Source organism: Rattus norvegicus, chromosome 10, assembly GCF_021556685.1.
Source record: "Rattus norvegicus strain SHRSP/BbbUtx chromosome 10, alternate assembly SHRSP_T2T, whole genome shotgun sequence".
In the NCBI taxonomy this organism is placed as follows: Eukaryota; Metazoa; Chordata; class Mammalia; order Rodentia; family Muridae; genus Rattus; species Rattus norvegicus.
Window position 1 is genome coordinate 109,755,001 of NC_141543.1, and position 24,939 is coordinate 109,779,939.

At 51.0% G+C, this 24,939-nt stretch overlaps 1 protein-coding gene across 4 annotated transcripts in view; it reads right to left on the reverse strand.

Moving 5' to 3' along the window:
* Positions 1 to 2,150: 2,150 nt before the first annotated feature.
* The window catches only part of Cyth1 (cytohesin 1), an 83,158-nt gene continuing 60,369 nt past the window's right edge, over positions 2,151 to 24,939 (reverse strand). For 3 of the 4 annotated variants that reach the window (XM_087569406.1, XM_087569405.1, XM_087569407.1), the window contains exons 4-13: positions 24,503 to 24,569; positions 24,145 to 24,263; positions 23,738 to 23,818; positions 22,674 to 22,786; positions 21,516 to 21,664; positions 21,032 to 21,143; positions 15,807 to 15,883; positions 9,458 to 9,529; positions 7,734 to 7,888; positions 2,151 to 4,068 (exon numbers count right to left, since the gene is read on the reverse strand). In XM_087569406.1, the coding sequence (XP_087425532.1) occupies positions 3,990 to 4,068; positions 7,734 to 7,888; positions 9,458 to 9,529; positions 15,807 to 15,883; positions 21,032 to 21,143; positions 21,516 to 21,664; positions 22,674 to 22,786; positions 23,738 to 23,818; positions 24,145 to 24,263; positions 24,503 to 24,569 (1,024 nt within the window). In that variant the 3' untranslated portion in view covers positions 2,151 to 3,989. 4 annotated transcript variants of the gene reach the window in all.

Sequence of the window (24,939 nt, forward strand, 5' to 3'; positions counted from 1 at the left end):
CGGCAGGAGCCCAGAGCCGAGGTGATCATCGGAGAGATGGGGGTCCTGCACACAATCCCGACTTCATGCTTAGGAACAAGATGCAGCCGTGTAAACGGCAAAAGCCAAGTGGAACACACCAGCCGGCTTGCTTTGATCAAATATGTACAGACATTTAAACCACGAGGAGGTAAGTAAATGTCGCCAAATGTCAAGGAACGAGATGCCGAGACCTGGATTAGAGGGGACACGAACAGTGTCCCTGCTGGGGCTGATCCTGTCAGGACACGTGTTCTGACACTAAGTGACGCCACCTTTGATCTTCCCACTGTCAGCCCTGATGGAAGTCGGAGCTCAGAGGTCTGTCTACTGAGCATGGAGTTGAGCAGGCTGTTAGCTCTCCCCGGGTGAGCTGAATACCTGGAACCTAGAAAATGGCCTCGGAGGTTTCATCCACGGTTCTTGGGTCTAATGATCCTGATACAGTAAGGTGGGGCATCAGGACTGCAGGACCGTGTGGTGGAGACCGCTCGCCTCACAGCACATAGGAGGCAGAGAAGACAAGACACTCTCAAAAGCCATGCCCTCTGTGGCCTACTTCCTCAAGGTCTCGCCTCCCAAAGACTCCGGAACCTTTCAAAATCGCCTTCCAAGCTCCAGGAATGCTTTAAGGCAAACCTTAGAACCAGGTTAAGAAACACCAGAGGACAGGCAGGCAAGAGAAGAGCAAAGCCTACTTCTCACCCAACAGACATTAAACTCCGTCACTGAGCCTACCTTTAAAGACCAAGGGCAGGCCATCCAGTTTCAACCGGAGTTTTAGAGGGGTAATCGCTAAGCCACAGCAGTAGCTCATAATTGTAAACATTGATTACCGCGGGGTAGGGAATGCACTCTCTAAGTTGTGGGCAACCTTCCTTCCTCAACAAGTATCCTAGCCCTGGCTGTCCTGGAACTCGCCATGTAGACCAGGCTAGCCTGGAACTCAAGAGATCAGACTGCTTCTGCCTCCCTAACACTGGGATTAAAGGTGTGCGCCACCACCCCTGGCTGTATCATCTCACTATTAAATCTTGCTCTCCGAACATGAGATTTTTGGCTAGGTCTTCTTTGGTGCCTTTCAATGATATAATTTTATAATTATATGTATGTCTCACGCTTTGAAAACACTTAAGCACTTTATTCTTTCTGGCAATAAATGGAATTGTTTTCTTTTTTAAGAATTTTATTTTGTGTGTATGATACTTTGTCTACATGTGTGTCTGTGCACCACATGTCTGTGCAGTGCCCATGAAGGCCAGAGGAAGCTGCTGAGTCATCTGGGACTGGGGTGACTGGTGGTTGTGAGCCACAGTGTGGGTGTTGGGAATCTAACCCAGGTCCTCTGAAAGAGCACCCAGTGAGGGAAGCACTGGGCTGCCCCTCCTGCCCCTAAGCTGTCTCCTTGGTCTCCTGTCTTGTGTCGCTCATCGCCGATGTACTGAGAACGGCTGGTTCTCAGGCCTGGGTGCGGCTCAGCCGGCAGACGGATGCTGACCTCACAAGCAGGAAGCCTGGGGGGCAATTCCATAAACCGGGCATGGTCCATACATGCAATCCCGGCACTATAGAGAGTTGGAAGCACATCAGAAGTTCAGGGCCATGCCCTGCTGCACCAGGAACTTTAAGACCAGCCTGAGAGACCCGAGACCCTGTCTCCAAGAGTCAACAAGGAAAAGAGAAAGAAAAGAAGAGCACAGAGGTTGAGGGGTTGGGGATTTAGCTCAGTGGTAGAGCGCTTGCCTAGGAAGCGCAAGGCCCTGGGTTCGGTCCCCAGCTCCGAAAAAAAAAACCAAAAAAAAAAAAAAAAAAAAAGAAGAGCACAGAGGCCAACCTCCGACCCATTAACCACGCACTCCACTCGGCAACTCTTGTTTCCTGTCCTGCTCAGCTGCCTCACGAGGAGGAGCAGTGCCGTGCTGCCCTCTCTGCTCCTAGAGCTGAGTTTCTTCCTCAGGAAGGGAGGCAAAGGTTAAGCCCCTTCCTGTCTTGTTATGCCATCCACAGCAGAAAACGGCCCCTCCCCAGCTCCTGGTTTGAATCCCACCCCACTGAGGATGGCCACACCCATGCCGCAGGGATATACCGGCCCCCAACCCCAGGCCTGACCCACAGCAGAGCGGACCGTGAAGTGGTTTGGGCAGATTTGGAGTTTATTTGCTGCAGTTCCTTGGAGCTAGTTTACAAGGCAAAAACGAAACAACAACAACAATAATAATAATAATAATAATATTTTTTAAAAACCCTGTCAACAAGTTTCAGTCATTTCTTTGTATTTTGACAAATCTTTTTTTAAACAAATACAAAATAATCTAAAAGGAGAAAAACTATGTGTGGATTATGTACACCTCTGATAAATAGACTGACGCTGAGCCGTGTGGGCCTGCCTGGGACACACCTGTGAGAACCCGTGTGCAGGAGGGGCTCCGGCACTGGCCTGACTCCCCACACAGCCTGGGCAGGCATTGACTGGCTCTGTGGCAGGAGGCTCAGGTTTCCAGCCTGGACCTCAGCAGTCACTGTCACCTTCACACACTGAGCATCGAGCACCTAAAGCCACTCGAGGCCGGATCCTGCTGGATCCACAGGAGGGACCGAGTGCTACCCCCACCCCCACCCTTCTCTGCAAAGCTATTTCCAGAGATGCTGACCTCCTTCTGAGATCAGAGGCTGAGCTCACACAGCCCAGTGGGGACCCATGGCTCCTCCACCTGCCTGGAGGCAGCATTCTGCCACCAAGGCCTTGGCCATGTGGAGGAGTGTGCCAAGACATCACCTGCCACCTGCTCTGCCTAGACTGGCATGCTAGCCCTGGCCAAGGAACAGGAGCTGCCCTTGAGAGTCCCTGAGAGAACGGCAGGAGATGCTGCGTTTCATGGCTCCCTTCACACTGAGTTAGGAGGCCAGGGTTCACTCATGTGTGTGCTGTGGTATGCCATGCCATAGAGGGCAGGGGACAAAAAGGCCACCTTACCCTTGCCTGACTGCACTGCAACCTACTGAGCAAGGCCCCTGCTCCTGGAGGCTACCACAGAGTGCACCAGAATAGTCCAGTTGGGGCAGCTTTTGAGGCAGAAAAGGCTGAAGCCCCAAGGGGATCAGGTAAGACCTGCTCCTTCCTCTAGAACGAGGAGTGGAGCTCTTGGGGAGGAGAAAGAAAAACCAGCTATGAAACAGTCGCCACCCAGCACCATGGGTGAGCTCCTCACAGTTTTGGTTATTAGGAAAATGAAGACTTTCCATTTTAAAGAGCAGTGGGCCTGGGTACTGAGGGCCGGGCAAGGCGCTAACCACCTTCACCCTGTCCCACAGGCACTGAGTGGGAGCTGCCCATACTGCCTGCCTGCTGCCCTGCTGGGGCCCTGAGGCCTCCCCGTGTCTGCTGGGCCCTGCCAGCAATCCTGCTTCTGCCCCTCTTGCCCACACAGTCATGAGGCAGCAGCCCCTGGGGTGCCCGCAGCCCCAGAGCCCCCTTTTTAGGGGACGCTCCCTAAGCAGGGCACAGGAGGGCAGAGAACAGTGCTACGTTCACTTTTGCTTTAAAAAACAAAAATAAATCTTTATAGTGTGTGGCTTCTCTTCCTTTCCTCCTCTCTCCTCAGTACATAAGAGTACATCCTCACAGGCATTCATGGAGCAGAGGTGAAGGCCCTGGGCCAGGAACACTTAGAGGTAAAGAGCCAGCTCCCTGCGGTGCCCTCAGTCCTGCTGAGCTGAGGCGGTGAAGCAGCGCTGGTTCTGAGCAGCTCCAGAGCCCATGAGTGGGGCAGCGTCTCCAGCTGAGCCCTCTCCGCCCACCCACCCGTCTCCCACTTAGAAAACTGCAAAAGCTGAAGCAAGTCTCTAGGAGCGGAGTGGGCAGGAACTGGCAGAGAAGCCCTCTGCTCTCCTCTGCTGGGCTCCACAGCGCCCTCAGGGGAGGCAGGAGAAGGGGCCACAGCTTCACGGGCTGGCCGTGCCCTGGTGCACCCTCAGTGCCTCTTTGTGGAGGAGACCTTCTTTTTCCGTGCTGCAAGCATCTCGTAGAACGGGTCTCTGCTGATGGCGGCTCTGTAGTACAGAGAAGGAAGAACAGGCATGAGGCAGGTCAGCTGCCGCTCTCACCAGGAACACCTACCTCACTCTGTCCACAGGACAGGTTAAGGTGACACATGGGGACACGTAACAAAGTAACTGTGGAGTTTCTGCCTTCTTCCCACTAACAGGACTTAACATTTGAGAGTTGAACCATCTTATGTTCCTCAGCTGAGTTCCAAGTGTGGGAATTTGATTTCCCCAACCAGTGCTCTGCAGCCCTGGTGCTGTGCTGTAACACATGCTACAGGTCACTCCACACATGGTGTTCAAGAGGCTGCCATGGACTGCAGAGGGACTTCTGGGAGCTGATGTGCACCAGCTCCATGTGCATGATGGCTGTTGCTGGGGCCCAGTGCAAAAGGGCTCTAGCCATGCTGCCTCTCCAGCGCAGTGAGGGAGGTGCACGTGACCTGCACAACTGACCTGCACTAGACAGTGGCAGTGGGTAAGGTCACAGAGCTGCCACTTGGTCTTCTAGGAAGCAGAATCTGTGTGATGGTTATGGGCCACCAGTCACCTGGAGCCTTTCGTTCTGTCTCTCTCCCTCCCTCCCTCACCCTCTGTCTCCACACCTCCCCTCTCTCTGTCTGTGTGTCTGTATGTATTGGGGGTGGGGTGGTATCTGAGCTGTAGTTGCAGTCCCTGCCCCTGCCTCAGCTCTCCTGAGCTAACTGAGTCTCACCACCACAAGGACTCAGTCTCCAGAGGAACAAGGCTAGGCAGTCATTCATTCTCAGGGTAGGTGATTCTACCTTGGCTCTGGGGTGGGCCCTTTCTGGCTGCTTGTCTTTGTGCAGCAGCACCCATGGTGCCCACATGAAAATATGCCACGCCCTGTTAACTGCAGCTAAGCCTTTTGGAGCTGGGAAACCTCTCTACACCCATTGGGCACAGTCTCCCCATGGCTGACAGTGGGCATCCCTGGCCTACCAAGTAACTGCTCGCAGCCTGGACTCTGTTGGATCCAGTGTCGAGATGGACACATGCAATGTCAGCCTAATGTCATTAGGCTGTTGGAAACCTCTAGAAAGAGCAGCTGCTAAGAGAAAGGTATGTCTTGGCCTTCTACAAAACCCTGAAATATATTTCCCCCAATGCTGTCTTGTTCTATCCTTCCTCATCTCAACCAGCGGTACTGTAAAGGTATCATGTCCATGGTGAGCACAGTATTCTCCTGAGTCACCATATAGGTCGAAGCCTCGCCTACTACTCCATGTTCTTAGCCTGGCTGTGTCTCAGTTCCTCATCTTTGGAGTGTGGCTTACCATCTTCTGGGCTGCTCTGCTGGGATGGGCATACAGAGACTATGCTACAGGGTTTCCAGCATTTGCACATCCTCCACAGAAGCTGAGCCAGAGCTCCCAGGGAAGCATAAGAATATGTCGGCAGTGGGATGGTCCTAGGGTGCTGTCAGAAAAGCGTGGCAGCCTCAGAAGGCAGCCCAGCATCCACCATAGAGGCCCAGCATCCACCACAGAGGCCCAGCATCACCATAGAGGCCCAGCATCCACCATAGAGGCCCAGCATCACCATAGAGGCCCAGCATCCACCACAGAGGCCCAGCATCCACCACAGAGGCCCAGCATCCACCACAGAGGCCCAGCATCCACCATAGAGGCCCAGCATCCACCACAGAGGCCCAGCATCCACCATAGAGGCCCAGCATCACCATAGAGGCCCAGCATCCACCACAGAGGCCCAGCATCCACCATAGAGGCCCAGCATCCACCACAGAGGCCCAGCATCACCATAGAGGCCCAGCATCACCATAGAGGCCCAGCATCACCATAGAGGCCCAGCATCCACCATAGAGGCCCAGCATCCACCATAGAGGCCCAGCATCCACCACAGAGGCCCAGCATCCACCACAGAGGCCCAGCATCCACCACAGAGGCCCAGCATCCACCACAGAGGCCTAGCATCCACCATAGAGGCCCAGCATCCACCATAGAGGCCCAGCATCCACCATAGAGGCCCAGCATCCACCACAGAGGCCCAGCATCCACCATAGAGGCCCAGCATCACCATAGAGGTCTACCATCATCATAGAGACCTATCATCCAAAGGCTCCACAGGACTTTAAAGAACTCTCCACTTTTCTGACTGTAGCAGCAAACACTTATGAGACTTAAAATGTATAAAACCAGTCAAAATTTTTTTGAAAGAGCATTGAGGGGAAAGAGCCTCTGCCAAAGCCTATTCCACTAACAGAAACCGTGTGTGTTCTCATGGGAAAACAGCAGTCCACACAGGGCAGCCTGGGGCCATGCAGAATGTGGTATAAACCAGGGCAGCCCTGGGAGTCAGTGTCAGACGGCTACTGGACTGAGACAACAGTTCCAACTCTCACACTAGACCACCGGCAAAAATGAACTCCCAACAACTGACATGCAGGGCACAGGAATGCAGGGTGCCCTGTGCTCCCAAGCCTCAGGTCTTTCCCAGACACACAGCCAATGCTCAGAGGACTGGCTGTGCTGAGCCTCCTTGTGTGTGACTTGTAGCAAGGAGGCAGCCTGGTCCCTATCTGTGGACTAGGATTGGAGCAATGGCTGTCACTTGGGGACGATATCTACCTGAAGGCAGTGTGCTTGAGCCGTCACTCAGCTCTCCGCCTCAGTCCTCAGAGCAGCTCTTGCAGTTTGGAATTACAGAGGAGGGCAACACGCCTCAAAGACAGCAAGACTCCACTGGTGACCCCAGTCCTTGCCCCACCCCACCCCACCCGCCTGCTTCCTTCTCTAGGAACTCTGATCACCATCTTTACAGAGCCAGGCACCGACCCACTCACTGCTGCCACACTCAGAAGTTACTTATTCAAAGTACTAACTGGTTAGAGTGAGGTAGGTCCGCGACACTCAGTCAACTGTGTCTGAGAACACAGACAGCCTGTGACCTGATGGCCTGCATGTCTTTCTCACTTCCCAGGTCACTGAAGCCCAGACAACAAGGAAAACTTCCTAAGGAAAGTACCTGCATGTTTCCCGACAGCCACAGTACCCAGGACTGTGGTTAAGTATATATTACTGGGGGAAATAATTGCCAAGAGGGTAGAAAGCCAGAGTGCTCAACGGCTATCCTCCTGGGACAGGAGAAAGACTGCCTGTCAGCCCAGGCTTCATGTGACTCCTAGGGGACAAAGCTGATGAATCTGCCAGTGGGCTTTGCAAAACCTATTTCCAGTCAGGCCACACTGTCCCTGAAGTAAGCCTCACTCCGTGGACTGCGATTAAAGGTGGACTTCAAGCCGCTCCCTTCATTCAGACCATCTGTGTTCTCACATCACAGGGTGAAGGGCTGAGGCTCTGCTTCACGACCTTACATCAATGCAAGGACCTTCTACAACTCTCAGAACCTATGGGCCTCAGTTTCTGTATCTGCAACTGTCTTGAGGACAGGCTCACTGGATGGAAAGGTCTAATAAAGCCAAGGGCTCTTCATACACTTATCCCCACCTGGGTCTCTGAACTGTCTGAGTACCTAGGCTGGAGACAGGGCTTACTAATTCTCCAACAGGCAGGAATCCAAAGGCCTGCTGGGAAGCAAGCTGGGAACCTCCCTGAAGACTTTCAGAGTTGGTGGGACAGGAAGTACAGGGGAGGACTCATGAACAGCTTGCCTGTGAGGGAGCCACCTACTTGATGCACTTGATCCAGTCTTCCTTCTCCTCAGGAGTGGGGGCCGAGATGCGGTACACAGTGTGGTTCCCTTCCACCACTCGTCCGTCAGCCTCTGTCTTGCAGGCCTTAATCACCTGGTCTTTATTGTCAGGGATATAAAGCTCAAAGCAGTTCTGAGAAGAAAACGACAAAGTGGCAGTCAGAGTTTAGAAGGTTGCTGACCCAGGAAAGTGTTATTTATTTCCAAAGACTCTTTACTTTTACTCTCAAGAAACAGGTGTCAGAGAACACCTTCAGAATATGTACTTCTGAGGGCGAGAATATAAGGCAGCTAGTAAAGTGCCTGCTTCAGAAGGGTGAGGAGCTGAGTTTGATCCTGCATTTGCAAAGCCAGGCATGGACCAAGTGTGGTGCTGCACACCTTTCATCCTGGCACTCAAGAGGCAGAGGCAGGTGGATCTCAGTTCAAGGCCAGCGTGGTCTACAAACCTCATTCCAGGATAGCCAGGGACACATAGAGAAACCCTGTTTTGAAAACGAAAAATAAACAAATAAACATATAAATAAAAATAAATAAAAAATAGAGGGCTGGAGAGATGGCTCAGTGGTTAGGAACGCTGATTGCTCTTCCAGAGGTCCTAAGTTCAATTCCCAGCAAACACATGGTGGCTCACAACCATCTGTAATGGGATCTGATGCCCTCTTCTGGTGTGTTTGAAGACAGCTACAGTGTACTCATATAGATAAAATAAATAAATCTTAAAAAACAACAGCAAGTCAGGTGTGGTGGCATACACACAGACTTGCAATGCCAACAATGGGAGGAGAAGCTGGGAGACTGTTGGGACGCTGGGGCTGGCCAGCCAGTCCATCAGAAAAACCCAGTTCCCAATAAGGCACCCTGCCTGGTGTGTGTGTGTGTGTGTGTGTGTGTGTGCATGCGCGCACACATGTGTTTTGTATGTGTGCATGTATGTGTGTGCTTGCCCAAGCACTTGTAAATGTGAATGCGGCATGTCACGTGGGCATGGGACACAGAGGCCCAGCTCCAGTGTCAGCCCTTGTCTTCTACCTTGTCGGAGACAGAGGGGCCTCCGTGTTGTTTTCCTACTGCACACACTAGGTTAGCAAGTCCATGGCTTCCGGAAATTCTCTTTTCTCCATCTCCCACCTCACTGTGGGAGTGCTGGGATCACAGACACACATGATCACACCTAGTTTCTCTGGGGATGTGACCTTCCAGCTCTTGTCTCATGATTTCCCATCAACCCACCTCCCCAGCCTGAGACTTAGTTCCTGAGGAGTGACCGCACGCACACACAAGTGCATAGACACAGTTTCTTCCTACGGAAAAAGAAGCTTGGAATAGGACGTGCCAGGACGCCAACTGTGTTTTCAGGCCTGCTGGCTGAGATGCTGGCCTGGCACCGGCTGGCTCCGCTCCTGACAGACAGGAGCGCGCACTGAGCTGCAGGTGAGTTGCTCCCAAGCTACACAGTACATCAGAATTATAAATTATAAGCCATACAGTGCATCAGATTATAAAACTGGCACCAGGCTACGGGTGCTCACAGCTGTGAGACAGTCCCTAGGTCTTGGTTCAAAGTCAGCATGTGACAGGAAGCAGACCAGACGGACTTGCAAAGGAAGGACAATCAGAACAGGGGGAGGGGGAGGGGGAGGTTCAGCTTTGGTTCTCAGGTTCTAGTGCTCCCCACCCTGGGCACAAGCAGGACACTCACCGGCTTCTTGGAGTCTTCCACCTCTCGGATACTCAGGTTCTCCAGGGGGATGATCCCGCGGGGCTCTTTGTCCTGGACAGGTGCAGGGAGAAAGGCTTCACTCTCCATGGAGCAAACACCTCCTTTCCCTCCCTAGGTCCATCCTGACTCCTCCCTCTCAGGCCTCAAGCTCCCAGGTTGGCTATGCTTGGGTTCTACAATAGGGCAAGGGGTCAGGAGTGTGTGGTGTAGCCTTTTACAGATAAAAATGCAAGAGGGCTCAGCAGGTGCCATCAAAGTGTACTGACCCATGGGGACTCAAGCAGGAAACATGTCAGCCTATTTTCCCTAAGAAAGGGCCTTCCCCCTCCTCCTGTCTGTCTGGTGTTCCTTTTCCTCATCTTGGTTCTGTGCCACTAACTCCTGGGAGCCTTTCCCAGCCTAGGTCTCCATACTCCTGCCCATGCCCAATGGAGGGACTCCAGCTGAATTTCAAATTGCCTCCTGCTCACGGCCATCACCCAAATGTGTGACCTTAGAGAAGCATTGTCTTTTGGGCAGCTGCTCCAAGATCCATATTAGTGCTGGAGCTCAGGTCCAGACAGACAGGCCTCACCCTCCCTCTGCCTCATCAGCCAAGGCCCTCACCATGGGCAGACTCCTACCCCTACCAGTCGGCTAACATTGGCCAAAACCTGTAGCTTCTCAAGCACACTGACTAGAGTTACACACGCACAGTGTGTCATAACAACCCCACCAACCAACCAGCCAACCAGGTTCAGTTCTATAACCATATAAAACAAAAACAAACAAATATGTCTTTCAGACATCCCTCCACACCCTCTGGGAGGTTGGCCTCTTCCTGCCAAGCATTTAAAGACACCTGATCTGAGCTGCTCCTCTGAGTGTCCAGTGTGAGAGGTTACCTACAGGAGACACAGCTTCCCCTGCCTCATCTCAAGGTGACTGAGCTAAGAAATGCTGGGCTCTCATCAGCGCTGCTCTACTCCTCAGGCTCTGTCCACACAGGTAACCTACCCCACCTTTGCTCTCCTGCCCCCATCCCCAAGCGCACCTTCTAACTGGGTGCTTTGTGTCACATCTATTACTTACATTTCTATCACAATAGCACTGATGTGTTTTATAACGCCCATGATATGTTTTATAGAGCGTGGTATGGTGTGGTGGGAGGGGTGACCTCCGTGGGCCATTGCTGAGGCATCCCTCCCCCAAGGTCCCAGCCATATGAGGGTATAATATACAATAGAGTTTATCTGGGGCATGGGAAGGGGAGTTGACAAGGGGAGTAGAGGCAGAGAAAGAGAAAAGACAGTGAAGAATGGGGGTGGGGTGGGGGTGGGGCTGGCCAGGAACACTTGGAGAGAAGAAAAAGGGGAGAGAGGGAGAAGGGGGTCAGAGTCAGAAAAGAGTCAGAATCAGAGTGGAGGGAAGCCAACCAGTCCCTTTTACAGCAAGCCAGGCGAACCTGGCTGTTGCTAGGTAACTGTCGGGTGGAGCTGTTGGGCAGAGCTTAGCAGGAGAGCACCAACATCAGTCGCACTGCTCAAGGGCTCCTTCCTTAGGTTAACTCACATTGAGTCTTCTCCTAATCTTAACTTCCAGGCAAAGTCCTCCCAGAGGCTGGTGGGGTGTGGGAGGGAGTCCAAACCTGGGGACACATTGTCCCTGAGTTTGTAGCTCTCCACTACTGCACTGCCTGAGGCCCAGTCTCCACATCATTCTGAGGGAGGGCACAAAAGGCAGAGGACCCTGTTGAAATCCACCCTGGTCCAGAAGACCTCTCCTGGTTGGGAGCTTGGTTAGGTCTAAGTGTGTGGGAAGAGAACCCCCCTACTGTGGCACGTGGCCACATGGCCCCTCCAGTTTTCAGAGCTTTTTCACACTAAGTTTCCCTGCTGGCTGAAGCTTTCTCTTTGTCCTGCAGGTACTGAGACTCAGGAAGGACATGGACTTGGTGAGGATCTCTTTGCAGCCATTATACGGGGTAAGGCTAGAAGCACGTTTTCCACTTGGGGATGGTCAGCATCTCACGGCTGTCATCCTCTGGGCCACTTGGGGCCTCTTGGACTAGCTCTGTCTGGAGTCATTTCCTGTGTCCTTGTACTCTTTCTGGGAAACCGCTGTTTCTTTCCAGTCTTCCTTCTGTGCTTCTTTTCAAGAGCATGTCTGTGTATCTGCTCGTGGGTTCACTGTCCCTGTTCCTGACTCCCAACTGCAGTGGGCCAACTCTCGGAGAGCACTAGCAAGCAGTCCTTCCCCGCCTGCGAGCGACTTTAGCCTCCAGCTGCCCTCAGTCAGAGCCTTCTTAGCCAACTGTGTCACTTGCAGAGTGGGGGGCTAAGCTGTGTACACTGTGGGTTGCAGGCTCGATCCTCACCAGGCTCTTCTTACACTGACCACCCAGTCTGCCTGAGATCCTTGCAGCCCTATCTGGGGCATCAGCCACTCACAATGGCAATTACAGGAGGGAAGATAATGCATTTACCCAGAGTTCCCCAAATCCTTCTATGCACACACAAGGCCCCACCCTGAACAGTGCTAAGAGAATCCTTTGGTCCAGGGACTCACAGTACTCCCCCTATCTGGAGGGGGAGCCCCAGGCTGCTGTAGGGAAGGTGACCACCTGGCTTCCTCAATAATTCCCGGCCCACTTCCCCACTCCTTTCTTTCCTCTCTACTCTCATTTCCAGGCTACATGGTGCCTGAACTTCTTAAGGATGCTGATGTTGAAGTGGGTTGAGTCAAGTTATCTTAATGCAGACCCTTGTGTGAAACCATGGCTTCTTTACTCTCTCGCCTGCAGGGACTGAGGTAATGAACTCATGTGTGTGGTACATGACCCGTGTTCCGGATGTGCAGCCATAAAGCAAAGGGCTTATGCCATATTCTGCACAGGAGTGAGGACCAGCTATGAAGGGCCTTGTGACAGCCAGGGAGACCACTGGGCCCTCTGCTGGTCTCCCCCAGGGGTTCTGCAGGCTGGTAGTGGCTGAAGTAAGCCAGGACACTCACTATGCACATCCCACAGACGCTACAGAGCACCGAGAACTGTGGTTCCCAACAACTGGAAGTCATCTTCCTGGCTAATAATTCAAGTCCAAGGTATGAAATGGGGTTCCTGTGCTGGACCCTCATTCTGCATCTTATGTGGATTTCCAGGGGCTCAATGTGCAGCTCAGTCGGAGGAGCTGGGTCCTATCCCTAGTACCAAAATTAAAAATAAGCAAATAATTCTATACCAACTTTATACACTCCTAAATTATCTGTACCCCACAAGGACAGAAATAGCCGGTGCTGATGCCTGCGGCCTATGTGATTTCTTAAAGCAAATACCGCTATCTTTGCAAAAATATGACTTGCTCGTTATAAAGAACTTAAAATACTGCAGAAAAGAATCAAGGAAAAGTTTAAAACCACTGCAAATCAGATCACAAATGATGACTGCATGGACAGGAGATGGAGTGCTGCGTGGTGCCGAGACAGGGAAGTTCTGGGAGGACCGGCTAGTTCATGGAGTATTTTCATAAAAGATGTCCTATTAAGGAAAGAACTGAAGCTGGCTGTGATGCCACATGCCATTAATGCCAGCACTTGGGAGGCAGAAACAATGGATCTCTGAGTTAGAGGTCAGCCTGGTCTACAGAGCAAGTTCCAGGACAGCCAGGGCTACACAGAGAAACTCTGTCTCAAAACAAACAAACAAACAAACAAAAACAAACAAAAATAAATAAATATTCAAAAAAAGAAAGAAAAAATGAGGCAGAAAATGAAAAAATGTGGAACTTCAAGGTAAGTATGTCCAGCCCACAAGCCCATTTTTAAAGCAGCCTTATTAGACTTGCAGCGTTCAGCCATTTTGTATCATGTGGTTCAGCTTTCGCAGTTTGAAAGATCAGTATTCCTCCTACTGCCTGGTTCCTGTGTCACTGACTTCTTGACACTTTCTAAGTTCCTAATGCTCCCAGCCTGTACTGCAGCCACAGGGTCCAGCTACTCAGCATGGAGTGAATCCATTCCTGGTCTTGGCACAGTTCATGTCCACCCTGTGTCTACTGTTTCCATACGTGGGATGTTTTAGCATCCTCTACAGTTAAGTGTACCTGAGTTCCAGCTGTTCGTGTATCTCATGAGTCTTTGTTGAAGAGCATTTCTGCACTGGTCCTGCCAGCCCTGTGGCTGGCAGCAGCCTCAGCAGAAGCTTGTTCTGGTTTGGAAGTCTTGTTCTGGTGCACAGCTCAGCGCACCCTGCCTGGCCGCTTCCCCCATCTCTGTACACTTCAGCACTGGCCCTTACGTCCGCATGCTTGGCCTGCGGAGCTCAGCACTCCTGCCCCAGGTTTAAGTGAAAAAAGTCAGCATGCACCCACCCCCACCTTCTACATCCTAAGAACAACACCCCCCAATATATCAAACTTGGATTTTGTAGGTATTGTCTGTTCCAGCACGGAAACAGTCTCCTGTCCTGGCATCTGTTAGCCTACTTCTCATGTTGTTGCACCTGCCTTCCCTGCGGGCAGTGAGGGCATCATTAGTTAATGTGTCCCACTCCTTAAATCCTCACAGTCTTGCTAAAGAATGAGCAAGTGATTCAGAAATACACAGCTTTGGCGCTTATGAGCTGAAGTCCTGGTCTGCCTTCTGGGTCACTCTGGTTATTATTTAAGTGACTCTACCACTCTCTTCCTGGAACCTCTGGGGACCAGGTATCTGACCCTGTAGACTTTTGTTTTTCCGTAGTGCCATAAGAGAACTGGGGGAGCTCAGGTGAGTGGGTCCTGGGGGAGCTGACTCCACCTGTTGGCTCACAGAAGCTTCACCTCACAGAGAGTAAGACGAGCTCACTTCCTCACACCCTTCCCACCCACAGTGGACTTTCCTCCTCTTACAGCTCTGCCCCCACTCACATCGGCCTGCGTTTTCCTTCAGGCCGAGGGCGGAGTGGGCTGACCTCAAGCACAGGCTTCAGGAGAGCCACTCTGCAGCTCAGCCGTAATGTCCTTCCCACTGCAGAGAGCAGGATGGCAAGCCCAGCTGTGCCTTTTCCTGTCTGGCTGCCCTCATCCGCCCCTCCCAGGTTCACCAGGGTTACTCTGTGTCATATTTCCTATCCCTTGCTAGAACAACTCTCCTTGCTGCCTAACCCTATGAAGTCAAAACAAGGAGGGCTTGGGAAGGTGGGGGTGGGGGCCCTAGAGAGAAACCCACTGAGCCTTTGGTCCATAGCACCCTGGGGATGGAGCAGAGGGGCTCTTTCTGACCATGTCCCTTAGTGTTGGGAAGACTCAGTACAGAGGAGCAGCGCCAGCTGCAGAGCTTGTGTGGCGAGTGAGGCCCTGGGGAGAGGGAAGAGGCTCGACACGGTTTGCTGTCATGTCCGCAGCTCATCATCAGCACGGATGAGAGAACTGAACCTGTAACTCTGGGCAGCTAGCCTGGAACTCACTATGTAGCCCAGGTTGCCCTCACACTTATGGCAATCCTCCTGTTGATTGTTCCACCTTTACCATGAAGGAGGCTTCCTTCAGCCCTGCTTCCTCAGAACGATCAGTGACTTACTCAGTGAAGATCCAGCCTATCCTAACCCAGTTGGAGCCAAGTCCACTATGCACAAGAAGAACCACCTCTGTGCTTGCTGTGCCCAGGAAGATGTCAGGAACAGCAGAGGGCCATGTCACCACTGTGGAGTCATGGCCTGAGACCAGCAACCTGTGGCTTTCTGGGTGCTTTCCCATAGGAAGTCTGGAGGGATTTTACTGTGCACTTTTTATTCCTACAGCTATAAAGGGCACCTGCAAGTGACGGGCTCCTGCCAGATCTTATCCCAGTGAACAGACAGCAGTGGAACTTCCGCGGTATAAGGAAGCATCACTTTCCCAAGCCGCCAGATTTCCTGAGATGACCTGCTCCCTCCTGTGCTGTCTCACTCCTCTTCCTCTGTTGTATCTCTTACACTGAGGCTGTGTCTTCTGAATCAAATCCTTTAGCATTGCTGAGACCCCAGAACACCTGAATTCACCAAATCACAGCTATGATCCCCTTCACTAGGTTTTTGGCAACTGACCCAGTTCCATGTTTCTAGCCCAGCTCTGAACAAGCTCCGTATCCATGGCTCCCTCTCAGTTCTGGCACTTGGGCCTCCTGTGTCTAGAACCGGGTTGCAGCCTCCTGGAGGACAGCCTCCACATCGTGTTCAGGTGTTCTCCTAGATTTAGTTCCTCCCTGACCCCCACAGAAGTAAAAGAACAGATCTGACTGCCTCCCTAGGGCCCCTTCTAGCTGTGTCTGGGTAGAGTGGTTTGGAAGTGGAGAATTGGCCCATCCTGCCCCAAGTGGACCAGCAGATGCTCACCGTGGTGTATTCAAAGTAGTAAAGGCAGTTGTCAGTCAGAATGAACCAGCGCCTCTTCCAAGTCTTTACCCTGCCACCTGAGAGAAAAAAAGAGACACTCTTGACAAAAGACACCCAAGTGGGTGATGCTACACACACACACACACACACGCACGCACACACACATGCACGCACACATACAATACATACATATACACACACAAACACACATACATACACACAAACACACATACACACACAAACACACACACATGCACACACATACAATACATACATACACACACAAACACACATACATACACACACATACACACAAACACACACAAACACACACACACATGCACACACATACAATACATACATATACACACAAACACACATACATACATACACACACATACACACACACACACACACACACACACACACACACACACACACACACACAGAGCTTTCTTCCCGGGGAGGGTGTGGGATGGGGCAGGAGAACATTTAGACCATGGCAAAATTTCTATCAGTGACAAGACACAGCCAAGACAGAAGCATCTTTCACAGAGTGAAAGTCTATGGTATGAGCAGAGCAAGCCTGTCTGGGTGACACCCTGAGATGTCCTGGACAGCAATGAGAGCACGGGCTGGAGAGGAGGCTCAGGGTGACGATGGTGCAAAGCAAATGTCCCTGAGGCTGGAGAAGCCAGCCACAGCCTATGACAGAGACAGGCCAAGAAAGGAGAAAGGAAGGGTCAGCATCCTGACGCAGGAGGCATGGGCACCTCAGGGGTTCCATGGAAGTGGCAGGAGAGGAGATACAGAGTGAGGTACTGTGAGCCTTTTAAAGCCAAGCCTTGGCTCACATCACCCACCTGCCTGCCTATAGTGAAGCCCCACACTGACTGGAGCCTCTCAGTGTCCCTCCGGAAAGTCATGTCCCAGAGTTGTGGCTATGAATCTTGGTGAAGCAGGATTCCTTTACCAGGAAAGCACTGGTTCGTCCAAGAGGTGGGCTCGGAAGCCGTTCCTACTGTGGACTCATGTGACCCTTACAAGAGGCAACCCCAGCATCAAGGAGGTGGTGACTAGCTGCTGCTTGGAGACTTCCTCAGCCTTCCTCCATGCTAGCAAGACTGAAGTAATGAGTGTGGGGTCCTCAAGGCTGTTCTGCATTGGTACAGGGAGGGTGGGGTGTGTTTAACTGGGTCCACTTTGAAGGAAGCTAAATCCTCACTTGTGCCATGCTCAGGATCCCCATCTTCCCCACTTACCTCGGGTCGAGGAAGACTTGACATGAACTACTCAGAATGACCCAGGGCCTTCCCGTGCTGATATACGTGGCGTTGCACAAACGCACTCTGTCCCTGTTCCTTAGCACTTGCCCTTTGCTAGGCCCCAACTGTGGAGAACAGCATTTCTCGAGTCTCTGGAGGGCAGGGGAGTGGCACACCTGCCATGCCTACTTCTCTGCCCTTTTGCTAACAGCCATGTAGGGCCGGGCAACTTGACGAGGCTATTCCCAATGCCAGCATCTGCCTGAGGCTCATCCCTGGACTGTGAAGGAGGAGGCCCAGCAGAACAGGTTAGGGCCTAGACTTCTATTTTACAGCTCTGCCTGGTGTCTGAGCTCCATGGAGGGTTGGGGAGGTAGATGTAAGCAGCCATGGTTAACTCCATGATTCAGCATGACTAAGATGTAGGTTCCCAGAGGGTGTGTGCCATAAGCAGTCACGTGCTGTGGCTCGTGTGTGGTTATGGTGGTGAGGGACTCTAAGTTTCATGGTTAAGTGGCGTGGATGGGAAAGCCATAGGAGCAATGCTACACATATGTGGATAACAGGGCGGAGGTGCACAAATGAGCACGTGTTCGATCTGAAGGCAATGTGTCTTAGAGCGGATCCTTCCCCACTTCTGAGCCTCTCCTCTCTGGGAGACCATTCCCCACCCAGGCCTTGCACAAGGACGGTCCACCCATGCTGACCTCCCATGCACTCTGTCACAGGACTACCCCAGGTGACAATGGACTCAGGAAATGATGAAGGAGTGAGTTAGATACCAAAAGAAACAAGATGACAGGGATTGAGGGGAAAAAGCAAAGCTGGGAAGTTCTGTCTGAAGTTCTGTCTGGGAAAAGCTTCATTATGTCCCCTGGACAGATGGACGGCTGCTGCACCACAGAGCCCTCTACCACAAAGCATTGTTGCGGGCCCACGGGACACTTCCACGTGGAAAGAAAAACAGACATGGGACAAGCAGACAGATCAATGTGCGCCTAGGACAGTCCCTGTGGAACTCACAGGACCCCTCCCCCGCAGGTTTTTCAGGCCTCCCTTAGACAGAAGGGCTGATACTGTCCCAGCAGTCCAGCCGCCTGGTCCCAGCACTGAGGGGTGCTGTGCTTGTCCTCTTGGGGGTCGTTCTGGTCTGCATGCTTAGGCACAGACTGAGGAGCATTCTGGTCCTCCAAATGTTTCCCCACATCGGCAACAGAAAACTCCGAGGCCGACTTGTGTTTTGAGGAGACTCTTTGAAACAGAGGATAGTTTACACCAGAGGAGACACAGACAGAGGATTCAGGCTGTGAGTCCTTTCCTGATACCCAAGAAATGGAATCAAAGGACTATAGGTAGGGGTTTCTGGTTTTGAGGTTTTAAAATTTCCACTTGTGAGTTTAGAAGACAATACTTGTCTTTTTCATGGTAAAGCAAATGCCCCAATATGTCAACTGTTTAATCTTTCCTAACATTGTCAACCACAGTGTCAGAAGTACATGACTTTGGGAAGTTACAAGATAACCCTAACCGTCCTCTCTGCCCCTCACCCCAGAGATCAGGCTGATGCATGGATGGCAGTCTGAATTCAGCTATTCCCAGGAGCATACAGCCAATGGTCCTCTGCCTCCTTGGCTGGTTCTGGGCTAGCACTGTTTGACTACTCAGGTAGTTCTTGGAGCTCTGGCCTGGCAGTCGCAGCACTGCCTCTGTGAACACTGCCCCAAATCCCTGATCCTGGCCAGTTCCCTAGGGACTGTACAGTAAGTTAGAAGCAGCATTAACACTATTACCAGCAATTAAAAAACAAAATAACCAAAAATAACAAAATCAAAATAAAAAACGAAACGCTGCAGAATGACAGTGGCCTGGGCAGAGTGAGCGAGCAGGTTGCAGGGTTACATACCTCCTGGAGTTTGGGGCAAGGAAAAGGAGAGCCAAAATCATGGAAACATATAAATGAGGGAGAAAAGAAAATTAAAACAAAGAAATCAAACCTGATTTTTTAATCTTAAAGTGCAGCATACCAGTCACATTTATGTATGCCTGGAGAGGGAGGTCAACCTGAAAACGCCACCGGGTAAGTGACCACCCATGCTGTGCGGCAAGATTGGAGGTGTTCCCCACACGGGCTAACAGTGTCACGGATCCATTTTTGTAAGGCCAGTGTTTGCCAGACTCTTGACAATCCAAAGCAAAGTGGGTGATGTGCACTCTGAAAGAAGTGCCTTTCTTAAGATACCCAACACTTGTCAAAATGTGTGCGAGGAGGCACACGTGTACACCCATGGATATACATGTACATATGTGTGTACACAGGGACACACATACTTATGGCTCTCTGCATACAGGGACATATACAGACGACTACAGATGGCATGAAGTCCTACCCTGTGCAGCACACAGACACACGACTTCAGTGTGCCACATGGAAACACCCTATTGAGAGATTAGAAACGTGAAGCAAGGACCTCACAATGAACGAGTCCCACACTGTTAAATTTTTATTCTTTAAGGTGAGGTCTTGCACTACCAGCAAGCTGGTGCCTCGATTCCTTAGGCCCAAAGGTATTCTCCTGCTCTGCCCCTGTGTGTCTGGGACTACAGGTGTGCATCATTTCATTCAGCCGAAAGTTTTGAGTTTTATAACTATAGGATGTGTCATGAATTTACATGCCATCCTAGTACAAGAACCAAGATAGTCCCTGTTCTGATCTTAGTGTCTAAGCGGTCAGAGCTAACACTCAGTGTTCGCATGGAAACACTTTTCCCTGGAGGGAAGTAAATCTACACTCAACACTTTTGAACTTCCCAGCGTATTTCCTATTTACTCTACTGGTCAGGCAAGAAGAATGTGGAGCAGAGGCCACTGTGGGGTAAACGTTACGGAGCCTTTTCTTCAGACCTTCTGCTTAGAGATTGCTACTGGCCACGTCCAGACACTTCGAGGCTCTGTGATCAGTGAAGCGCTCTTAAAGGGAATTTATGAATCGTCATGCATAAATACAGGTTTGGGGCCTTTTAAAGGAAATGTCAACCCTACGGTATCTGAAGGAGTTAGCAACAGAGGTGTGTCAGTAGCTCTACTGGATGCTGTCAGTAATGGCCAAGAGTGGGAGGGCTACTTATCACAGGTCACATAACCAAGATGGGAGAGGAGCACGTCTCTAACGGCACTGCCCTCCTGATACAGGACTGAGCTCATCCACGGCCACGGCGAAGGATACTGGAACTTGCTCTCTAGTGGTCAAAAAAGCCTCCACATTTTCATGTGCAGAGAGTTCAGAGACCTCTCTAAGTCTGACAATTAATAAAGTAGTCAGATGTGGACATGGGTGTGCCTGAGAGCCGCTGGCTTTCTTCTCTGTTTAGCTCCTCTGTCACCTTCCTAGCAAGGCATGACCATAAATCTTAACAACACAGGCTCACTTCTGGCAGAGGGAAGAGGAACGAACTCAGCCTTTGGAATGACACAATCATTAATGTGGTTGATTGGGACTGCAAAGGGGCCCACTGCCAGAGCGTGAGGAAGAGTGCTGTGGATTGCGCTGCAGCCAAGGGCTCTAGGTTTGCCATGCACACTGCCTGTGGGAGCCAGATGCAGAGGAAGTGATGATGTACTAGGTGGGCAGGAGGGCCAGGGTAAATCTGGGATGGGAATAGAGAGATGGATATGGCTGCTTACCCACCCAAGGCTCCAAGTCCCTGGGAAGTGCCTCGGAGAGTATGACCATCCATTCGGGGGTGGTCACACAGCGCCCAGGTACATATGGGCAATGTTTATAAGGGCAGAGTCTATGTCCAGGACTCTCTGTTCTGTGGTGACTTCTGGTCAACAGCTCCCTCCAGAATAGTCTGGAGGTGGCCTGCTGTGACCTGCCCCCTTCCCCACCCACAAGCCTGTGTGTACATAGCCTTTCCTCCCAGGCTCTGTTGCAGGCCCAGCTGGAGGAGGGGACTCACCGAGCTTTAGTAGCCAGCCCTCTCGGTCTGGATTGAAGAAAGTGTGAGTGAGATCATTGCCGTCATCTTCTGGGATTTTAAAGGGTTCGTTTTTGATGCTCTCATAGAGATTCTGGCAAAAGATGACACTGCATGTTTGATTCAAGAAGTTGCTCTTACTCTCTCCCTGTCTACTCAGTCCACAGGCCTAAGCCTGGAGTAAGGCATAGACACCAGAGAAGAGCATGGGCACGTTCTGCTCCCCAGCAGCTCACAGGGACAAAAATGAGATGCCTGGTAGATAACTAAGGACAAAAGAAATAGCTGCCTGGAGCCTACTCGAGCCTCTCGGCCTGGAGCCTACTCCGGCCTTTGGTTTTCAGTTTCAGACTTAGAAGCCACCTCCCATCCTGATTCTCAGCTGGCCTTTGTGAAATTCACACATTTAGGATCCGGCTCCGAGTGCAGGCTTTGCCGCTGACAGAGCGGCTCCCGCCCTGCTCACCCGCAGCAGCTCCTCGGGCAGGTCTCCTCCGTCATTGATGCCTCGGTTCATGGCGATGAACCTCTCCACCGTAGGCTTGTCTTTGACGTTGGGGTTGTGTAGGCTGGTGTTCAGCATGATGATTGCAAAGGACAGGACATAGCAAGTGTCTAGGGAGGAGAACAGGCTGTGAGAGCAGAGGGGACATCTACCCCCACAGGAGGCCCCAATGGACCAGGAGTAAAGACACTGGCGGGAAGGGTGGACGAGCCAAGTGTACATATGTCCCAGGAGTATGTTCCTGAAAGGGACAAGGCACATCACTACACTAAGGACACTCATTTTTTTTTCAGATATAAAAGAATAGGAAAACAATAAAATGGCTGGGAGCAGTGGAGCCTGGCTTTAGCCCCAATACTCAAAAGGCAGATCTCTTGAGAGTTCCAGTACAGTCTGGTCTATAAAGGGCCAGGTAGGGCTATACAACAAAACCTCAGACCAATACAATGCATAAAAAAGGAAAAAAATTAAATGCAATTCTATTTAGTAATAATATGGTCTGCTTTATTTCTCCTGTATAAATGTACCTATAAAATCACTTTACAGACACTGTGATGTACTCTCACCTGAGCATATGCATGGGTGTGTATGTATGTATGTATATATATGGGATAGGTATATACATATACATATATACATAGGGGACAGGTATACACATATACACACATGTGGGTGGCTTTTTGTTAATCTTATAATTTTCCCATGCGAATATCTTCATAAGAACATGATTTTTCTTTCTTTTTAAGGCAAGGTCTTGATTAAGTAGCCTAGCTAACTATATTCATAAATTTGCTTTTGAGACAGGATTTCTCTGTGTGGCCCTGGCTGTCCTGGAACTTGCTCTGTAGACCAGGCTGACCTTCAACTCAGAGATCTGCCTGCCTCTGCCACTGCCCAATGTTGAGACATCTTTAAGAGTTACATGTTTTATAATTCTGAACCCAGTGCTTGCAATCACATGAGGCAAGACTCCTCCATTAAGCACACCAAGTGTTCACTGTAGCTCAGGGCTGGTCTTCTGGATGCTTTGAATCTTTCAAGGTTATGCCCACCATTAAGTAACTGTTCTTGGCATGGACTCGGCCTCTTGTCTTAGCTCTCCCTCCCTCCCCCACTCACCTGTAGACTGGAACACCCCAGTATTGCACTGACAGTACCGCTGCGCAAAGGCCTCCATCATCCGGTCAATCTTCTGGGCCTCTCCAGGGAGCCGGAAGCTCCACAGGAACTGCCTGAGGGTAAAGACAGGAGCATTGTTTTGACCTGTGCTGCTGCTAGTGTGGCTTTAATATCAGAGGGTGAAGGAAGTGGGGGCTCCAGTCCACAGAAGTCACAGAAACTGAACAGAAGCAAATGTAACCATTGCCCACCACTGTGGCCTTAGCTGAACTGAGACACCAAGAAGAACAGCCCCTCTCTAGAAGATGATACAAAAGTAAGACAGATGTTAATCATTTAAAATGAACTCTAAGGGAAAGAAAGGTCCATCCAGGGCATTCACTACGGAACCCTGTGGGTCACATTTGTTCATGGCCACAGGTTTAGTGCTGCAATATTGTGTCCTTAAAACTCAGAGCTCAAAAAGTCATCCTAGGATTTATACCTAGAGCAGGGAAAAGTCTCTAAAGGGCACAAACCAAGCTTGATAAAGAGTTAAAGCTGAGCTGTGTGGCGGTAGAGCTTGCCCATGATCCCAGCACTTGGGAGACAGAGGCAGGCAGAGCTCTGAGTGTAAGCCCAGCCTGCTCTACAGTGTATGTTCCAGGACAGGCAGGGACACACAGAGAAACCCTGTCTCCAAGGGGAAAAAATAGTTGATTTTTTTCTTTTCTTCCTTTCTCTCTTTCTTTCTTTCTCTCTCTTTCTCTCCCTCTTTCTTTTTTCCTTCCTTTCTATCTTTCTTTCTTTCTTTTAAATGAAATACACGGCTACCTATAGGGTAAGAAATGAAAGGGCTTTCTATTCTGAAGAGTAGAACTAATTTCAGTATTTAAGGTCTTAACAGCCCCTCCATTCCCAAGACCAAGAAACCATCCTAGTGAATGCTATCCCACACAGGCATGTACATGGCCTCCCTGGAAAATACTTTATGACAGTCACAACAACCTCCATCGACAGGCTTGGATGGAATAGCACACAGGATAGAATACTCCTGCCCCACGGGACCTGCTGACAACACCCACCGCAAGGCCTGGACGAGGTTCAGGTCGGTGAACTCGTGCAGCTCCACAAATGCATGCAAGACCTGGATGCTGAACTCATCTCTATCAGAGGACAGACAAGAGACAGAAGGAAGCACACGTCAGACCCCGACACTGAACAAGACCCATCCTGATCACAAGCAGATGGCATCCCCAGAGTCCCAGCCCATCAGACCTCTAAGCCTGGCCATCCAGTCAGGAGGCTGTCTGCCTGGCTGTTTGCTAACTAAACAAGCAAGGCGCTTCTATGCCCCGGGACAAGTAGGTTAATCATTCCACTCAGTACCATTGTGGTGCCAGCTGCCCTACCACAGTCCCCACCCCATGACTTAGGCAGCAGGGAGCTTATTTCTTCCCATGGTTCTGACCACCAGCTTTGAAGGCCTCACCTCTCCCCAAGGTAGTCACCGATGGCTGTTTTGTTGAGCCCTTCCCCTTTATACAGGAACTGGGCAATGTCCTCACAAGTGTTTTTCAGCAGGCCATTCTCGATTAAGAACTGGATCCCCTGCACCAAGGTCAGAAAGAGCAGAGATGCTGGCTCAGAGGTTGGAGAATGAGTGTGGGCCCTGGCGCCTGTGTCGGCACACACCCACCACCGGACACTGGGACAGGGGACTCAAGTCAGAAACCAGAGCCCCAGCCTCAAGAGCTGACATTTACTCCAGAGAAGAGCAGCTTAGACCGAGGTCCCCACGGCCCTGCCCCACTGTAATAGTCTGGCAATTGTCACTTCCTTCTGCTTACCTTCTTAGGATCCATGTTGAATTTCTTTCTGCCCATGGCTACCTGTTTGTTCCTCTGCATGTTTTTCCTGAAAAACAAGTGTAGCTGTTAGTGCTCTGGCGGCAGGACGTCTGGGAGGCTGGAGCAGCCTATATGTGGTGCTGACAGTGTGGGAAGACAGGCCTAAAAGGGTAAGGAAGCAATGTGGTCCATCCACACAGGTCAGCCCGGCTCAGCTGAAGCCTCCTTCTCTCTAGAGTCATAGCCTCTCTTAGAATTTCTTCTTCTTAAACTTTGCTGTCTACACATTGTGGAACTGCCTGTTTTATATGTAAACCTGAAGGGCTTTTAATAAGCTTACCAATTGCCATAACTAGTTTCAGAAAACTTTTATCAGTCCAACAAAATTCCCCACAGTCATTTCCTGTTCACCCACATTCCTCTTTCAACTCAGGGGA